The 19,764-nt window shown below is 38.0% G+C and overlaps 1 protein-coding gene across 2 annotated transcripts in view; it reads right to left on the bottom strand.

Annotated features, from left to right (window-relative positions):
- Positions 1 to 17,068, bottom strand: part of Tpp2 (tripeptidyl peptidase 2) — a 65,829-nt gene extending 48,761 nt beyond the window's left edge. The window contains exons 1-4 of one of the 2 annotated variants that reach the window (XM_051190101.1): positions 16,799 to 17,068; positions 8,818 to 8,946; positions 2,342 to 2,437; positions 703 to 807 (exon numbers count right to left, since the gene is read on the bottom strand). In XM_051190101.1, the coding sequence (XP_051046058.1) occupies positions 703 to 807; positions 2,342 to 2,437; positions 8,818 to 8,946; positions 16,799 to 16,963 (495 nt within the window). In that variant the 5' untranslated portion in view covers positions 16,964 to 17,068. The remainder of the gene's footprint in view (positions 1 to 702; positions 808 to 2,341; positions 2,438 to 8,817; positions 8,947 to 16,798) is intronic. The other variant, XM_051190102.1, reaches the window with a different exon arrangement.
- Between the last annotated feature and the right edge of the window lie 2,696 nt (positions 17,069 to 19,764).

Here is a 19,764-nt window from a genome sequence, read left to right as displayed (position 1 = left end):
CAACTGAGACTCCTAGCAACAGTGGAGAGGGTGCTGGAACTGGCCTTCCCCTGTAATCAGATTGGTGAATACCCCAACTATTATCATAGAGCCTTATTCCAGCAATTGAAGGAACCAGATGCAGAGATCCACAACTAAGAACCAGGCCTAGCTTGGGAATCCAGTTAAAGAGAGGGAGGAGGGAATAAATGAGCAAGGAAAATCAAGATCATGATAGAGAATCTACAGAGACATCTGAACCAAGCTCCTGGAAACTCCTGAACTCTAGCAGTAGAGACCAAAAGGGACTAAATTAGGCTCTATACATGTGAGAGACAGTTGTGAAGCTTAAACTATCTGAGGGGCTCCTGGCAAGACCACAATATAAAAATGGTACATGAGCTAGCTTGTTGGAGCCCATTCCCTATAGTGGGATGCCATGTTCACCTTTAATGCTTGGGAGAGGGCTTGGACCTGCCCCAACCTATTTTGACAGAATTTGTTGACTCTTCATGAGTCATGACTCCCCATGAGGGGGAGTGGACTGGAGGTGGACTGGGGGAGGTAGGTGGGTAGGAGGAGGGATGGGAGGGATAACTGTGGCTGGTAAGTAAAGTGAAATTTAAAAAAATAAATTATATATATACAGTTTACTGAATCCTTTAGAGAATACTAATAAAATTCTTTGTTGAAACTTTCAAATTAAAAGTGAGTAGCACCAACTTGGGAAGAGCCATTGTTGGCAATATCAAATTCTTCTTGTTTTCTACAAGCTTCTGCAAGCGCAACTCTGTGAATTGGATCCCAGATTTTTTCCTTCCGTTCTTTCTGCAAAGGAAAAAAAAAATCATCTGGCAATCAGGCAGACACAGTAGTCAGGTCAACGAACATGGTAATGTTTCCACCTTGCCAACAGTTCAGATACTACAAAACGCTCAAACAAAGGCTTATAAAACCATTCTAGTAAAGGAAGTAGTAGACCAATTAATGAAGCTGGTTAGGAGAACATGTTTATCAAGTCACACAAAATAATTTTATATCATTATTCCCCAACTTATACCCACTCTTCTTTAAAATGTGGTCTATCATATCAGGAACCCTGCAAATGAGAGTAGAAAATACTCACTCCTAGACCTATACAAAGTTGGAAGATGTAGATAGACAACAAAGTGATGATTAAAAAAAAAAAAGACTGTAGATTCACAGGGAAGTGCAGAAATCCTCAATCATTCCTGTACAGGAGTCATCATCCTCATTCATTGGACAGGGCTCCATGCTTCTGAAACTGATCTTAACATAGTATCTCCTAACAAAAGTCTTCTAGATAAAAGAATCCTTTCAGCAAACTAATAAACTGGTCCACAATATGATCTATATTCACATGTCAATTAGTTCCTTATAAAAGCTGACTGAATATAATACACCAATTAAATGTCACAACATTTGTGTGTTGATGTTCAATCAAAGCTATGTGCATTAAAATAACTTCTGACTCATGGATCTCAAAGGAAGAAAAATATACTGTGATAGCACCCACATGCATCAGGATTACTGTCAAGACTATAGCTTGATTTACAGCTGAAGTACTAGACTCACATCAGAAACTACTGTCATAGCAGTGTTCAGAAATGGCACTGTGCAATACAGTAACGTATAGCAGTTCCCTTATTAGAGCAGATATTAAATATTTCAAATATCTGCTTCATCACAGAAAGTTCCAGTCACAGCAGCTCTTTAAAGCAAATTCCTAACCACAGAAGAGGGCATCAGATTCCCTGGAACTAGAGTTATAGGTAGTTATAAGTCATTTCACGTGGATGTTGGGAATTGAACCTGGGTTCCATGCAAAGGCAGTAAGTTCACTAAGCTGCTAAGTTATCTCTACAGCCTAACTTGTGTTTCTTATACACATACTTCAAAAGCCTTACATCTGATTAACAGAGTAGTATTAAATGATGACAATCTGAGAGCAAGAAGACTAGACAACAAGATAAATGGGGCAATTTTTCTTAGTCAACACAAGAACAAAAACAAAGAGGTCTATACATTAAAAAAGTTCTTTCAATAGTCTAAAGCTCAGTTTTATGTCATCTACCCAAAAAAGCCTGAGCTTTAGTTTTGCTTTAATCTTCCTTAAAATTTCTAGTCCATGAACCCACTTTAGGTAAAACACAAAAATTTGAAGTCTTTCAAAATCCAAGTCCCTAGAAGATTTAAGATTTCATGAAACTACAAAAGCAAAAATAAATAAATAAATAAATGAATGAATGAATAAATAAATAAATAAAGCCCCCCTTTTCCAAGTAGGAATCCAATCTAAGCATATACATATGCAAGCAACTGATACCAGGTTTCTCATTACCTGTATCCTTTCTTTGAGAGCCTTTGGATAGAAGTCATAGCCATTTTTAATGCCAATATGATATTTTCCCGAAGGATTTGTCCAGCTTGTAGGAATCTGTAAGTAAAAAAAAATTGTTCATTCAATTCCCAATGCCAATGATACACCACTGTGAGGTCAAACTATTTCAAATCTACTCTACTGACTCACATTGGGTAGAGGCTTATGTAGATGAGAAATACTTTTCATATTCTAAGTGGTCACTTAATGTCACTATGGCTTTATAGTTTATAAAATCCTCTGAAAATGTATTACATCATCAAACCACTAAGATTATTTTGTAGTTCTTAAACACTGCTGATACCTCATTTTTCCCTTTATCACACTTGTGCCAATGAAGTAGCAGGGAGGAGAAGCAATTTTCTAAACTCACTCCACACTCAGATTTCCTACACCTCATTCTTCTACAACACATCTATACAGATAATGCACAGATATTAAACAGGGCTCTTTGAATCCTTATGGACAAAGCACCATGAAATCATGTTAATTTCATTAAAGATCTGTAACACTATCTCAAATTATCTCATCTTTAAAAATAGCTTTTAATATAGAAAAATGACATGAAATGAATTATATACAAACAGGAAGGCAAAAAATTGGAATCTTGTTCCATGATGGAATTCAGTTCAAAAGATACAAGAATTTAAATCAGATAAACATGGCTGTGACTCTAAACTTCACCGCTAATGAAGGCGGGTACATTTATTATTTATTTATTTCCTCTTGTGTGCAAGAGAAAAAAATGTCCCATAATCCTACCCTTATCACTATTTTTGGGGAATGGTGGGGGGGGGATATGTGGGATCTGTCTATTCTTTGAAGAAAAACTAACACAGTTTAAGAGAAGTTGGTTCAGGAAAAGCAAGCAAGCACTCCAAGGAGAGGGGAGAGTGTGTTGTCTCAAGAGGTGACAGCAGTGGAGGTCTAACACATATGCCTTAGAGAAGTTCCTATGAATATTTATGTGGGTAACATATTCGAGGTAAATGACTATGTCATTTACCCTCTTATCTTCCCAAATCATGGTAGAATTTAAAACCACAAAGTGAATAATGAAGCCAAGGTCTCTTGAGGATGTAGGCTCTTCACTAGTGCATTGGTGGGAAAATATCTTGATACCTTAGCCTCTGACATACTGAGAACAACCAACCTATCAGGCAACCTCAGGCCATTTAACTACAAAGGGATATTATGAAAAGGCAAATGCCAAGATACATTAGCAGTTTTCCTTTGAGACTGGCTCAAGATTCATGATTGTTCTCATGGTCTCTGTTGTTTGACATATTCTACTTCAGGATTAAGATTGCCTGTCACTTTAAAGCTTGATTTATCAGGAAAGCTGGGATTTGCAATAGACAGGCAGACAGGCTGCTCTACTACTACTCACATCTATCTTCTACCCAACAGGGAAGCTGGGGAGAGAACTACTTTATGGTTCTTATGCATAATAAAATGCAATGAGCATCAACCAACTTAAAACATCAAAATCTATTCTGATTCATCCTATTATGGAAAAATAGCTGTTAGCTATAGACTAAACACAAGGTTGAACAGCCAACAACTCACATCTGGTTGGCTATGCCTTTAATCCCAACACTTGGAGGCAGAGGCTGGTGGATCTAGGTGAGTTTGAGGCCAGAATGGTCTATATAATGAGCTACAGGGCAGCTAGTGTTACACAGACAGAGACCCTATCTCCAAAAAGTAACAACAAGAAATCCCCCCCAAAAAAATCTTCATTTGTTTCACTTATACAGTATCTTTCCCCACCTCATTCCACATTCCATAGCAATTATTTTCCACATAGAAAATTTTTGGGTGAAAATTTCATAAAATTGAACATATGAAAAATTATCAAAGGCTCATGTTTTAACTAATAATTTGAGAGTCAACTGGCTATCATCCATTGTCAGAAAATATGTTCTTCATATCCTTGTAATGCCTTGATGTAACAAAAACAATGCCAAAATTTCACAACAAAATGCTACTACCAGGCAACATAAATGTACCTTTGTACCACTGTACATGTAACTTTGTAAATTTTGCCTAGTCATGCTATATAAACTTAGGCAATTATGGAATGTCATTTTATGGAATTAAGTCATGTGTGATATCTTTGAGAAACAAAGCTTTATATTTACACCATTTAAAATTTAAAGAAACATTTAAAATGGTTCAAAATATATATATATATTAATAACAATTGTATTTTTAATGTGTGATGTATGTCTGTGTGGGTGTATGCACATGTTGCACATATGTAGCACATGGAAGTCAAAGGTTGATGTAGAATTCCTGTACTACTTCCCATCTTGTTTTCTGAGACAGAGTCCCTCATTAATCTGAAGCTAAGACAGCTAGCCACTGAGATCCAGGAATCCTACTGCTTCACCTTGAAGTGCTGAAGTTACAGAGAATGCTACCACACCATTGGTATTGGGAATCTGAATTCAGGTCCTAATGCTCATACTGCAGATACTTCATCTAATGAGCGCTCTCTCCAGTACCCACTGAGATCCCTTTTGTCTCTTTTTTAAAGATAGGATTGAAAATCCCTGTGTGTGTAGTACATAATCTCATTAATTAGGAATTACAGTTCATTTCTGAAACACTTAAAGAGAGGTAACTAACAAATGGGACATTTTTCTTAATGAAACAAATGGCTCCCTTAGTTATTTCAGTCTTGCCAACTTCATAGCAAATGCCTCTATACTCACACATTATTTGCTCTGGCTATGCTACATCTAATCATACTCTTCTGGATGCCTGTATTAAATTTTTAGAAGATTTTTCAATATTTGAAACTAAATATAGATTATTTAAAAAAAATGGTTTAACTTAAATGGTGTAAAGTGAAAATAGCATGGTGTTTCATTATGCTACCAAAAATAGAATGAAATACAGAACTACTAGAAAACCACAAGACAAATAGAACTGAGAAATAAGACTTAAAGGTGAGCCCAACCTTTTGACATTGTTAACAGAACACTATCATACACAAAGTTCACAACCCAGAGACTGTCTCTCCTCCGCCCCCCATATCTTAAATAAGTTTATGACATTTTCTTGGACCACACCAATAGCTCTTGGCTCAAATGTCTCCTGTGAGCCTCAGGGTGGACATTAAGTATGCTAACACACTTTGAAGGTTGCAAAGTAAAAAGAAAGATGTAAGGATTACGGGGAAACCAATGAAATGTTAATATGTGATATAGGCACACTAGGGTTTCTTATGGGAAAAATAAGACTCGTACTTCAAACTAACCATAATAAAATTCCAGCCAAATTCTCTAGAACAAATAAGAAAACAAACAAACAAAACAAAACAACAACAACAACAAAACAACAAAAACCCCACCAAACCCACAGGAATACAGGGAATATCTTCATATTCATAGCCATACCCTTAATTATGTTTCAGAGTTTTCATTGTGTATGTATACGTAAAAAGTGAAAAATGGCTATAAAAAAGAACCCTGCAGACCAATACCAAAATAATGGACAGTTTACTAGTATTAAAAAGCAAACAACAATAAATTTAAAAAGGTAAATGAACTTTTTACTTTTTTTCTTTTTTTTCCCCAGAGACAGGGTTTCTCTGTTTGGTTTTGGAGGCTGTCCTGGAACTAGTTCTGCAGACCAGGCTGGACTCAAACTCACAGAGATTCGCTTGCCTCTGCCTCCCAAACTTTTAGTACTTCATAAGAAGAAATCCAAAAGCTCAAATCTGGGAAAAGATAACTAATTTCATTAGGCAAATGCAAATTAAACCTACATGATATATTGAGGTTCCCATCCTTTTGAAAGAATGTTTTTTAAAGTCCTTAAAACAAATTATTTGAAGTTAAGAGCTGTCCAGGCTTGGTGGTACACACCGATAATCCCAGCACTTGGAATGTGGAGGCAAGAAAATCAGGAAGAGTACAAGGCCAACCTCAGTTGAATGGTAAAGATGTTAGAAATCACCTACTGAAACTGTACCTCCATGACACAGCAATTCTACTTCGACTTCTGGCATACAGCCTGCAGACATCCGCACACATGCACCGGAAATGTGCATAATACTTTCAAAAGAACTGTTAGTTAACAGTCCCAAACTGCACAAGAACAACTCAATACAGCAGAGCAGATAGAAAGTGCTGTATAGAAATCGTACATTACTTAGCAAAGAAACTGAACAAACTACTGTTACATCCAATAGTAATAAAGACAAGTCAGCCTCAAATCTTACAAACACCAACAACAGGAAGAAGAACTGATACAGAAATGAGGGCATTCACGAAAAGTTAAAAGTAGGGAAAGTTGAGTAATGTATATTCTGTATCTGCACAAAGGTGATACAACACAAACAAAGAAATGATTATCACAAAACCTGAAACAGCTTGTGATCTGGAAGGACTAAAGGCTGTACAGAGGATTATCATCCCTAGACAATGGCTACCGAAGTGGTCATAGTATTACCTGTACCTGGTCTTAAACAGAAGAATAAGGCTCTGTTCACTGTTTATGAGCCATTTGGAAGAAGGAGAAATAAAGACAGATATTGACTTTACTGTAACACATGGCTAAGTCAAAGAGAATTATTGTGCTACTTTCAAAAATGGTGCCCCAAAGAGCTAAGGTGAGCCAAGAAGCCATGGTACCAGTGACTAATAATTATTCCTTACTGACTACTGAAAAGTATCTCAATACCTCTGTAAGTACATTTTATGCATGGATAGGGAAGGGAAAAGATTGGCAGAAAGTCTGTATGAAGAGTAATTAGTTTTCCACCATCCTATTCCACAAGCTACTCAAACTTAACCAATCAGTAGCTCCCCCAATGTGGATTAGGAGGCAAGTCCAGATGTCAACTCCCTGGAGAATATGAATAGCAAATGAAGCAATAAAACTTACCGGAATGCAATCTGCATGTAAATAACAGGCAAACTTAACTTAATGGTTCTATCTTATTTATTAAGGAATTACACATTACATTTAATTCCTACTTTTGATCATTAGTAACAATACTTCATATAGCTTATATAAAGCTTAGGTTATTACAGTTATCTAAAAATAAGCAAATAAAAATAATTATGTAGGTCTAAATCTACAGGGCTCACTAGAAGTATGATCTACTGTCTTAGTACATTAATGCACTTCAAACTAAGTCTTCTTGTTTTGTTTGTTTGTTTGTTTGAGACAAGGTTTCTCTGTGTAGCCTTGACTATCCTAGAACTCACTCTGTAGACCAGGTTGCCCTCAAATTCAGAGATACACCTGCTATATAGGCAATTACTTTCTCTGTTTATCTATGCAAAAATTAAAACCTTATGTTGACCTCAACTGAAAAAAAGAATCCCAATTACAAGTACTTTACTGGAAAAACAAATTCTAACATGACTCTAATGATCCACACCTTAGACTATGCATGCTGTTGTGAGATACCTCTTCCAAGTGTCTGCTGATTTATTGACTGACTTCCAATAAACAGACTACAATGAAGAAATGCACTGTCACTTGTAAGCTAACCTTATAAAACAAAAACAAACAAAAAAAAAAAAAAAAAAAAACATGACTTTCTCATTGACTATTCTCTTACATCTCTTGTCCTGAGAGAAGATAGGTGGCATACTATACTATAAATCAGCTGTGTCAAGAGGGCCATGTAGCAAAGAAACAAGGTATAATGGTTGGTGCAGCTTTTAATCCCTGTACTTGTGAGGAAAAGCAGGCAGAACTTTGTGAGATGGAGGCCACCCTGGTCTACCTAGAGTTCCAGGATGAAAAGGACTACATAGAGAGAACCTGTCTCAAAAACAAAATAAACAAACAAAAACACAGTTATGTCCATATAACAGCCAACTTCTTAATGCATCCTAGCCAAGCCTTTAAATGAAACCACAATCATGTTCAATAATTTACATCTTTATGAGTGAGAAATTCACAACTATAAGCTGTTGGGAAACTCCACCCAGCCCCATTCTTCCCATTTCAGACCCAGCACCTGAGAAAGCCCACCAAGATAGCTTCTCCTCCCACCTCCCCCACCAGATGCTCAAATACCTACAGGGTATTTACGATGAGATCCCTGGACCTGCCACATGGAGAGCACCCAGGAGTTGCTTAGCTCAGATTAAAACCTGGTTTTGTTAATTTGGTTTGACTAGGCTTATTGTATTTGTGGAGGATACCCAATAACTGGGAATCCAAAACTTACCATAAGCATCCATCAACATCACAACCTACATTCCAAGAAGACAGTAATGGAACATCTTCTCCTTATTTTAAACCAAGAGCTTTTGGAATAATTCACTTTACAAGTAACAGGTAAATACTACTCTACTACCAATTTAAGGTAAAAACATTATATGTTTTGAAGAAACATTACAAAATGAAGGAAATAAACCAACAAACCAAAAGAACCCATTCTATAAGAAAAGAAATGTTTCAACCTTAAGCACTCTTCCAGAAAGACCAATAATTTCACCATCTTTTGGTTCTACTTCTGTAGCAGTATTCACATCACCACTTCCTGTGGTATCAATGATATCAATGATTTTTGGTTTTCCATCAGTTGTAACCTAAAAATTAAGGCAAATAAGATGAATTAGTTTCTGTCTTTAAAGAAAGTAAGTCCATGGGTGTGTGTATATATACATATATAGTTGCCTATGACATTTTCATTTTTATTAAAAATATAATTGAATTAAGTCAAACTTACAACAAACATTAATGAAAAAATTAGTCATGGAACAATATACAACCCTTCAAGTGGTTTCATATCTTTCTTTAATATAGCAGTTGTCAGTACACAAAAATCCCCTATCTTACAAATAGCAGAGTGAGGAAGTAGACAATAAATAAACATGTAAGATACTGAGAAATTAAGTAAAAGGGAGGAAATAAGAAGTACAGATTTTCCATTTTAACTTGTTTGGGCAAGGAAGGCCTTGCTAAGAAGGCAACATTTGAGGAAATATCTGAAGAAAGTGAGCTTTGGGCTGGATAGAAAACAGTACTATTTCATTAGTGAATGTCACACCAGTACTTCAAATTCCAAGGTTAAAGGCAACATACTACCAAATTTGTTTTTCTCCAAATGTTGTCTTTTTAGGTCTCTTCATACACAAATTGCTCAAAACAGAAACAGAAGTCTTTCTCTGATTATCTAATATATATCTTGTACCACAGCTATGAGGAAGTACTTCCTCTAAAATGGAATTCAAATCTATTTTTTCTACTTTTGATCACCATTGTGCCAACTTGCCAAACTTTAGCATCTCTTCCTTTTATAATGTACGTACCAGCTTCTTAATCTGAGTTGAGACTATTTACTTATTGAAACAATCTTTTCTCATTTTACATACCAGTCCCAGTTCGCACTCCCTCCCCTCCTCTGTCCCCCCCCCCCCATTTACTCCTCAAAGAGGGTAAGGCTTCTCATGGGGAGCCAACATAGTGTGTGGCATATCACTTTGAGGTAGTACCAAGGCCCTACCCTCATTCCCCCTATATCCAGACTGAGCAATATATCCCTCCAAAGAGAATGGGCTCCAAAAAGCCAGTTCAAGCACTAGGGGATAAATCCTGGTCCCATGGTCAGTGACCCTACAGACTGCCCAAGCCACACAACTGTCACCCACATTCAGAGGGCCTAGTTTAGTTCTATGCAGTCAGGATTCAGTGAATATCAGACTTAAAGCAAAGGATAAAATCCACTCTTTATGAGAGTCCTCCAACTTAAGCTGTGTGGTCTCACCAAAACTCTGGTAACAGTAAAAAGTTACTGAATATGCAACAAACAAAACTTAACTCAAAACTAAATGTGTAATGAATCCAAAGAGTCTGTGGCAGCACTTATGCCAGCTGCATTGTATAAACATTGCGGCCTTGGTTTTGAACATTCAACATCCATATTTACACTGTGCATGCCATCATTCTACAAAATTCATTGAACACCTGTTTGAAATACTCCAGGCTAACTTTGATCCTTTTGTATTCTTTGTACTGCAGTAATTTTACTGCATGAAATTTCTACTCTTATAGAAATGGGTTAATTCTAGAAATTAAATCTTTTAATATCCCCCCACTACTCCTCAGCATGTAAATATCATATTTATCTTTATACTGGATTGTGTTAAATAAGTTTATTTACCTGATTGAATATGCACATGTTTTGACTTTACTTAGTAAACAGATTTTATTTTTTCTTATGTGTTTGCGTATTTCTATGTGTCTGTCTATATGTATATATATATACACATACATACATACATATATATATGCGTGTGTGTGTGTGTGTGTGTGTGTGTACCACATGTCCCTCCTGCCCTCAGAGGCCAGAAGAAGATGATGAATCCTCAGAACTGGAGTTGAAGGTTGTCAGCTGCTATGTGGTTGGGAACTGAACTCACATCCTCTGCAGGATCAGTTTAACCACTGAGTCATCTCTCCAGCTCCTAAAATAAACTTCTTTATGATTTGTCAGTAAATGCTTGATTTCCATACCTAGGGTTGTGTAAAATTTCATGGGCAAAAAGCTCAGTTACAAGTGAAAAACTTTGAAGAAGCCCTACATAAATCATGTTCTTAACGGTGTTCCTTTCTGAGCTGTCTCCCAGTGAATATACTATTAAGACAAACTGTGTTTTATTCCTTCTCTCTTCCCACAGATTCATAGTGCACACAGAACATTCCCTGTAAAATGCTCACCACTTTTGCCTCGACTATTTTCATACAATCCTCCTCTTTAGAATTCTGTATTGCTTCACCCGTACAACAGCATTTGATAGTACATTTCTGTTTTCTAGTGAAGTTATTATCACCCCTTCAGAAAAATCTCCCTAAATGATCTTTCATATGTTCACCACCCTCAACTTCATACTGCACACTGTTCACTTCACAGGACATAATCCAATGTTCAACAACACAGCAGGTGACTTTCATCAGTTTCATGTTAGAGCATAAGCTCTACAAGGACAAGTGGTATCTCCATTCGACTTGCAAATATACACCCAAAAACAAATACTGCTTGCTGGTTATTAACATTTTCTTTTTACTCCTGAATGATCCAACTTAGCATCAGCTCTAATAATTTTGAAAAGTTATGTTTCTTTAGTAGCCATAAATTTTCATATGAGCCACAATACCACTGCTACAGAAACTGTAGTATATTTTCATGGAAGAATGGTTGATAAGGTTCCTCAGGGCTAGTTTTGCAAAAGAAAGTCATTGCATTCAATATATACTTAAGGAACACACATACAATTAAAGAACCTCAATACTGATCATAGTGGTTGTTCTAATATATAATGTATTTCCACCAAGGGTTTCTAAGGATCTTATTGCCCTCCTCAACCTCATCCTTACCAGCATCTATGGTTTTTTACTGATAGAAGTTCTGAGTTAGTTAAGCTGGAATCTCAATACAGCATTGGCTTGTGTTACCTTGATGGCTAAGGATGCTGAACTGTTTTGTGTATTTACTGGATAGTTGTAGAATTTTAAAATTAATTTATTTAGTGAGTATAGATATCTGTCTGAGTACAAGCATGCCACAGAGTGTGAGGAGAAGTCAGCAGACTATTTGTAAGAGTTGGTTCGCTTTCCACCACGTGAGGTCATGGCAATTCAACTTACGTTGCAAGGGTCGGCATCAGACAGCGTTACCCATAAACCACCTCACAAGCCCTGTTCTCCTTCTTTTGAGAGATGTCTAATTCATTTTCCCATTTACTCTTTATAGTATTTTGAGACATACAGATATAAAAATGTCATAAGGAAACCCATCATTTTGTACATGAACATATACACTACTTAAAATTGTACTGTGTCAAACACATTTATACATATATACTTATACATACATACATTCAAACATAAATACTCATGCACACATACACACACCAACAGGAATTAGACACGGAAATACAAAATCCAGGAAAAAAAAAAAGAGAGAAAAAATGAAGAAAATAACAAATGTCAAGAATGTAACCAGCACAAAATCTTTCGACTTTTCTTCCACTTTGATAATTCACAAATCTTTAAGACCAGGGTCAATGTCCATGACTGCTGAATCTTTTCGACCATCATGAATCTTTTCCCTAATACAAAATATTTCCTCTATAGCATATGCAAAGTTTTGCATTTAACATATATTCAAGGAAGAAGTGACTCTTAGAGTAAATAAGGCATATTTTTTCTTGACAGGACTCTGAAGGTACAGGTAGTTGATCACAAATCAAACTTTATCATGTTGCCTTGAAAAACAGAAAGCATGGTGGTGTGAAGTTCCAAAAGGCCTGTAATGTTCAGTTATTTATTTATTTACTTTGAACAGCAAATTGTTAAGTTTTTTTAAAGATATTTATGCTAGACAAATGATATTAACCAGAAGGCTCAATAAGACAATTTAGAAAAAAGTTAACAATGAAAAGCACACCAAACTAATAATGTAAACCCTTGTTATCAGTATGTGAGCAGAGGAAAAGTGAAATGGGATTTAGTGTATTATTTCTCTAACTTTTATTAACTGGAAGGGCTCAAGGCCTCTGTCTGTCTCTATTTCACACACGTACACTCATACACACATTGGGGGTGGGAAGGGAAGTACAGGCAAACATACAAAATACACATGTATCTTGTTCACTGTATTAGATATTTTCAAAGGGACAACAGAATTTAGTACTAGAAAAATATAAAGGCAAAACCATGAGAATTGTGCAGTAGAAGTCTGCAATAAGAAGGAAATTTAACTGGCAATAGTGAAAGTATGCTGTCCATCTGAGAGGAACGAGAGGTACATGGGTTAAGGCTGGCAAGTCTGGGAAATGGAATTATGGGGAAAGCCATAGTAATAAGCTTGAGGAGGAACAGGAAAATGTTTCCTGGATATGCCAGCTAAATAAAGACAAACTGCCTAGTTCCCCTAACTGTCAGGAATACTAGTTGCTTATTTCTCCACCGTATCTATTATGGAGCAGGAACTGGTATGGGAAGAAGCCATTCATTAAGCATTGGTAAAAGAGGGGGTAGTTTGCTAACCATCAACAGCAAAAGTTCACTAGACAAAGAAAAAAAATGTGTTTATGCAAAATGTAAAAGGGAATACTGAAAATGTACATTTAAGTGTGTGATTAACACTAAGTAACTTCTATTCCAAGAGCATGATCAATTTCAAGGATTCCTGCTTTTAGAAAGCTTATTATCAGATGAGATAACAGATGAGTAGAGATAATAGTGCAAAACAGTGAGAGGTTAAGTAGCCATGAAATACCAGAGCACAAAGCTGAGCTTGCAGAAACCAAACCGAAGGAAAAGATGGTTACTAAGACTAGTATTTACCAATTATATATTTGATTACTTATTAGTATTTTAGTGAATTAGCACATTAAAAATAATTTTATGAGCTGGGTAGTGGAGGCAGAGGTAGAAAGATCTCTGTGAGTACCAGCCCAGTCTACTGAGTGAGTTTCGGGGCAGCCAGGGCTATATACACAGAGAAACCTTGTCTCAAAACAAACAAACCAACAAACAACTCCAACCAAACAAAATAAACTTTTATGGAGTAAGTTCTATCCATTTACCCCAAACTTTTTTTTCTCAAAGGATATTCCCCTAGTATGCATACATATCTTTTCCAAAAAAAAAAAAAAAAATGCTTATTATCACTAGTAGATTTCCTATCAAATAAATTTGATACATGCTTTCCAAGAATTCTAACCAGGAACAATGTAAGGGGAGGAAACAATGAAAAAAACTGAAGCACTATTAGTGGCACTGACAACTTGAGAGAAGAACAAAAGGGAGAAAGACTGAAATCACTGTCAGCAGGGACTGACAGACCCCACTGATCTCTGAAACCACAGACTTAACAGTAGAGCTAAATACCTGGCAAAAGGCTGAATTAAATCAGTAATACCTTAAAGGGATGGAACAGGAGTTTGCAGGTAACTACAGAAGGCTTCTGGGAAAATAAAGCACCACATGCAAAGGCATGTGTTAGTACCTGCAACACCTGGGTGCCTAGAGAAGATGGAAATCATATGTTCAAGACAGAAGCATGGAGTGAAGGGTGGTGCTGAGGCTACACCCAAAGGTTACGGTTGCAAGGGGAAAGGCTTGTATAGAATTCAAAATTTTGGAGTTATATTCAAAAGCAAACTGACTTTGTTTTGAACAAATATGTGATACTAGATTTGCTTTTGATGGATAGTAAAGCATGGGTCAATGGTGGGATTAGTGGCAGGGGCAATTGCTTTTGTATAAAAATGCCTAGACCTAGACCAAGGGTTATCTTGTCATGAAACCCATCCATGATCTCAGTCAGTCTTCCTGATATCCTACCTCTCTATCTTTGAAACACTCACAGTTTGCACAACTTCATTATTTAATGGAAGAGTAGGCACCTACTAGGTGCTTGCTGAGGGGATATTTAATCATCTATATAAGTATTACTCTCCTCAATCTGTCTGCACACAGGAGTATGCCATCACACCTGGCACTGCCTCTACTTGGAATACACCCAGAAACTGTGACCAAAAAAAAAAAAAAAAAAAAAACTTGGCCTAAGGTATTGAAGGAGGAGACATATGGCTCTGTCCCTCAAAGTTCTCAGTTTTGTCTCTAGTACTTAGATATCAGTTGGCATCCCAAATGGCCAGGTCAGCCTCCTCTTCTATTCTTTTAATTTCTATTTTCTGTCTTACCTTAATGATATATACACAGAGTACAAAATAAATTCATCAGGTGAGAAAAATACTGAAGTCATTAATGTGCTAAGTTCCTTGCTAAATTAAAAAAAAACTGATCATGTTTATAATCTGAGCATTAATTCTTGATAATCTTATGTTTTCATTTGGTTTCAATATTTTATTGACTGAATATTCATGTAATATGTAAATACCAAATATTAGACAATTCATAAGTATAGACCTACCATAAACGCCTATTAGACATTCATTGCTTATTTAGGACTTTAAAAATAGTATTTAAAAACTTTTCTCCAGCACTTTAAAGTCACATATATTTATTGATTTTCTCAATTATTAATTCTACAGGGTAAAACTATTACTTTACAGAAACAAAATACTTTGATAAGCAGAACTAGAACTTCTACAAAATGCCCACTGAGCAGTACTACTCCAAGTCTGACCTCTAACAAAACAACAAGTGAGCCACTTATCCTAGCTGTTCTCCCACACATCCTATAAAAAGTAAACACACAGTGCTGTGTAATGAGCAGCTTTTCCACTGTTATAAACCCTCAATGTGGCATTGTTGTCACCATTCTTTAAGCCTTAGCAACTACTATTAATAAGATAACAACTGCAGTCACCAGGAGGGAACTTGTTACATGAACTTCTAATCAGAGGCTCTGCCAGATAGACCCACCACTGTGTGTGCTCCAGAGAAGGGAAGAAGCAACAAACCCCCAGATTCAGGATTCCCCAGGGTTCCATAGAGTGACCACACAGGCTTCTTTCCTATCCCTGAACTAATTCCTAACGTCTATATCATCCATATATTTCAACTATCAGGCAAACAATGAAAGAAGTAAATAAAGATGAGGAAAACCAAGGACGAGGAATAAAGAATTATTAAGCATCCCTATTTTGTAACAGGTTTAAGATAATATGTTACCTATGTAATAAATGTATCTATCTGATAGATACACAGACACAGCGCAGAAAAGGAGGCAGTAAGTTAGTTGTGGAAGATCTCCAACAGTGGTTGTACGTATTTATTACTGGGTTTTAGTAAAAGGCTTGTTTAGTTTAAAAACAATGCCTTTTACCCAGAAGCTTTTTTTGTTGTTGTTGTTTTTAATCACTTTTCAGTAAGATCCCAGCCCTGAAGACTTCTAACTCGCATAAAGGAAAATAATGTCATTTGGGAAAACCATTGCTTAAGTATGTTCCCTTATGTTTTGAGGCGTTTAAAAGCATATTTTCATAAGGCCTGAAAAGTTCGTTCCTAACAAGTTAGTTGTGTACTATGTTTTACCCAGATTTCAAGGACCCTAAACAAATACACAGCAGATAACTTAAAACTATAAAACTAAAAGAAGAAACCATTCCGGAAGCAGATCCGGGTGTCTTCTGGTCTTGCCAAAACCAAGACCACATCCCTAACAAGTGCCTGCTGGCCCCATCCGTGTCACTCCCCAACCCTGCGCCCCAGGGTTAAAAACTGTAAAATTCTCGCTAGGCGAGATCCGGCAAAAACCCTGAGGAGATGTGGGGCCTGGAACGCCCTGATGACCAGCAAGCAGGGCTTCCCCGAGGCCCCGGTTCTGAACAGCCACGCCGACCACGCCGTTTTTGTGTGGACCGCAGCAAGAACGGGGTCCTGCGGTCGCCCGGAGCTGTCCGGGCCGTCCCCGGCTTGGTCTTAGCTCGGGCCTCCCAGGCGCGGCCCTAAGCGCCACCTCACCTGCATGCCCGGAGCCCCGGGATCGACCCCGGTGTCCAGGACGGCGATGAGCACCCCGCGCCCGTCATACTCCGGGTAGCGGCACAGGAAGGAGGCGGCCCCGGTCTCTTTCTTCGGCAGAAGACCGTGGAAAGGGAAGGGCTCCTCAGTGGCGGCGGTGGCCATGGACCCGAGCTGGAGGACGAAGGAGGAAGAGGCAAACTGCCAGAACGCTCGCGGACCGGCAGCGCGAGGACACCGGGCCGCCGCGGGCCGGAGGCGGGCAGAGGGCGGTGCCAGGCCGGCAGCACCCAATCGCATGTGGCCAGAGATGCCCAGCCAATCATATGTCACAACGTAAGCAAACGGCGCCCCTACGAGGCGCTAGATAGGAGAGTTGCTCGGGCTGCTGCGCTGGGGAGGAATCTGCGCTGCTGCTGAGAGCTCTGTGCTGGAGCCAGGTTCTTAAAGGGGCTGTGCTGGGGTGCGAAGGCACCGACTTTCTTCCGAGCTGTCGCTGTCAGTGAGAAGCCTTGGGAGGAACAGGCCGCCCGCCCGAGCCGCGGGATGCCCGCCATGCGGTTGTCGTCTTTCATCGCTGCGGCCCGAAGCCCTGTAAAGTCAGGTTCAGCGGTTTCAGGTGGAGTGGGGGAGAGGCAGCCGTTCAGTCAACAGGAAGAGGGTTGTGGGCTATTCTGTCCCCAGTGTTCTTGAAACAAAGCACGGGACCGAAATGACCCCCCCCCCCCCATCCCCACCCTTCTTCATGGCCTACTCTTGGCGGCCGGGATTCCAGAAAATATCAGCTATCAGCCTGCTTTTCTCCATCAAAGTTCCCGTTTTCTCCTTCAGGCTCAACAATATTATCGAGCCATAGTTTGCATTTTTTTTTTTTTTTTCTCATTACGATGTCCAGTGATGGTGACCAACTCCTGTGTTCTGTGGTGCCTGAATGAGCTCACAGGATAATCTTAATTGCCCCATTGACTGTTTTATGAGACCCTCTCACAGTGACATTTTTACATGCATAAGACAGGAAGTAAAGTGTTGAAAAGGTTATGAAAACACAATTTTTGTTGATATCGTCACATGTAATTATGCATGTGCTTTGTTTTGATTAAATAACAAAAGCCAGCATCAAGTCTAACAAAGTAAAAAGTCTACTGTGATTTCTAAATCGGGAAGCAAGTGTAAATGACATTTGAATATATCCAAACTACACAGATTAGTTTAACTGGTAACAAGGTAGCAGTGTCTAGTTGTTGCCTACATCATAATTAAAAAGAAACAACTTCAGAGTTGAAAATAATTTTTCCTATACAACATGGGCCCTTTGCATTTCCATGGACTCCAGTCTAAGAGGCAAATGTATGGAATACCTCAGCACTCCCAGTGACTCCTGAAACTTTGCTCTAGTGTCTGCGGTGATTACTGCTGATTTCCTCAGTTTTCATTCTGTAAGGTAAGAAGAGTTTGCCCTTGGTGCTGAGGGAAAGGTAGCAAGGTCCATCTTTCTGACCAACTGTGATTCATTACTTTTAGGACAGAATTGGAAAGCACTTAAGTACTTGAACAGTAAAGGAAAGAGAATGGCAAACTCTCCGGGGATTTTCAGTATTGAGCATGCAGAGGTGGAATGAATTGATTTGCAGCTTCCACCACTTCATTTCATATAGAGGAAATGACTCTGAAAGCCAAGGGTTACTAAACAGGTCACAGCTGAAACTAAGTTCCTTTTTTAATGGTCTGTCTGTAGTACTTTCTACCCTACTGTGTTGTGCCTACCAACCAGAGTATGAATGCCTACTCAGTGAGTGCTTAGAAAATTACTGTTTATATGAAAAATAAGCAGCAGGTTTCTTAAAAACTTCATTTCAAGTTTTTTTTTTTTTTTTTTTTTTTTGCTTAAGTATGCCTTTCTACAGTTTTAAGGTGACAGGTGATGCCAAATCAGACTAGGAGATTTAAAGGACATTATTTCTGTTGTACTTATGTACTAGCATTCATCATATCACTAGTTTCTTTATAGACAGTTGGATGCCCAACATCCTGTATTCATAAAACACTCAAACACTGACAGTCAGCCACCCTATGCCATTCATTTTGGAATAATATTTTCATTCTGTACAGAATTATTCATATTTTTGAAGCTGTGACTTCCATTATAAATATATCACAATAAAATATAACAACATAAGATTATAAAATGTATTAAATTGTAATTTTGAAGGATTTCTTGGGATCATAATATTAATTTTTCTTTTGTATTCTTATAATTGCAAAGTTGATAAACAATAGGAATAAATCCCAAGATTAAAAATGAGGATAAAGGTGGGGGATAGGGAGGGAGCAGGGAAAGATGAGGCAGCTTTTACAAAGATGTGTGGCATGTATAAGCCATACTTCCATTAGTAACAAGCTGCTGGATAATATTTAATAAGGATAAGATTTTCATATATAAGTATGTCTCTTGTAGAACCAGAGCAATCAGCTGCTACCTTTTAGGGAGCAAAACCAGGATACAGGAGCATTATATAACAGCCCCAAAGGTGACATGAACAAGATCTGAGAACAGAGCTACTCCCATTTTTTTTTAACCACCCATAACAAATGTCATCTTTTGCTATAACCTTTGCCTAAATTGGGGCTAAGATGGATTTAGTGAAATGGTGAAAATTAAATACAAATCTCAGCAGAGCACTACATGATACTGTGCTTTCCTGACCATCCCCCAGCACTTGCCCCACATAGGACATTCTGGGGTATGTTTGAAAGACTAACATTTAAATAATGTGGTCCCTGGTTGTGACACCTGCAGTCCTAGCTCCTAGAAGGCAGAAGCTAAAGCATTTTGAGCTGGAGGCCAGTCTGGGCTGTCCAACCAAACTCTCTCTCTCTCTCTCTCTCTCTCTCTCTCTCTCTCTCTCTCTCTCTCTCTCTCACACACACACACACACACACACACACACACACGCATGCACGCACGC

Source organism: Phodopus roborovskii, unplaced genomic scaffold, assembly GCF_943737965.1.
Source record: "Phodopus roborovskii unplaced genomic scaffold, PHOROB, whole genome shotgun sequence".
In the NCBI taxonomy this organism is placed as follows: Eukaryota; Metazoa; Chordata; class Mammalia; order Rodentia; family Cricetidae; genus Phodopus; species Phodopus roborovskii.
The sequence above is the reverse complement of the archived record's forward strand: the minus strand, read 5'-3'. Positions and strand labels throughout refer to the sequence as shown.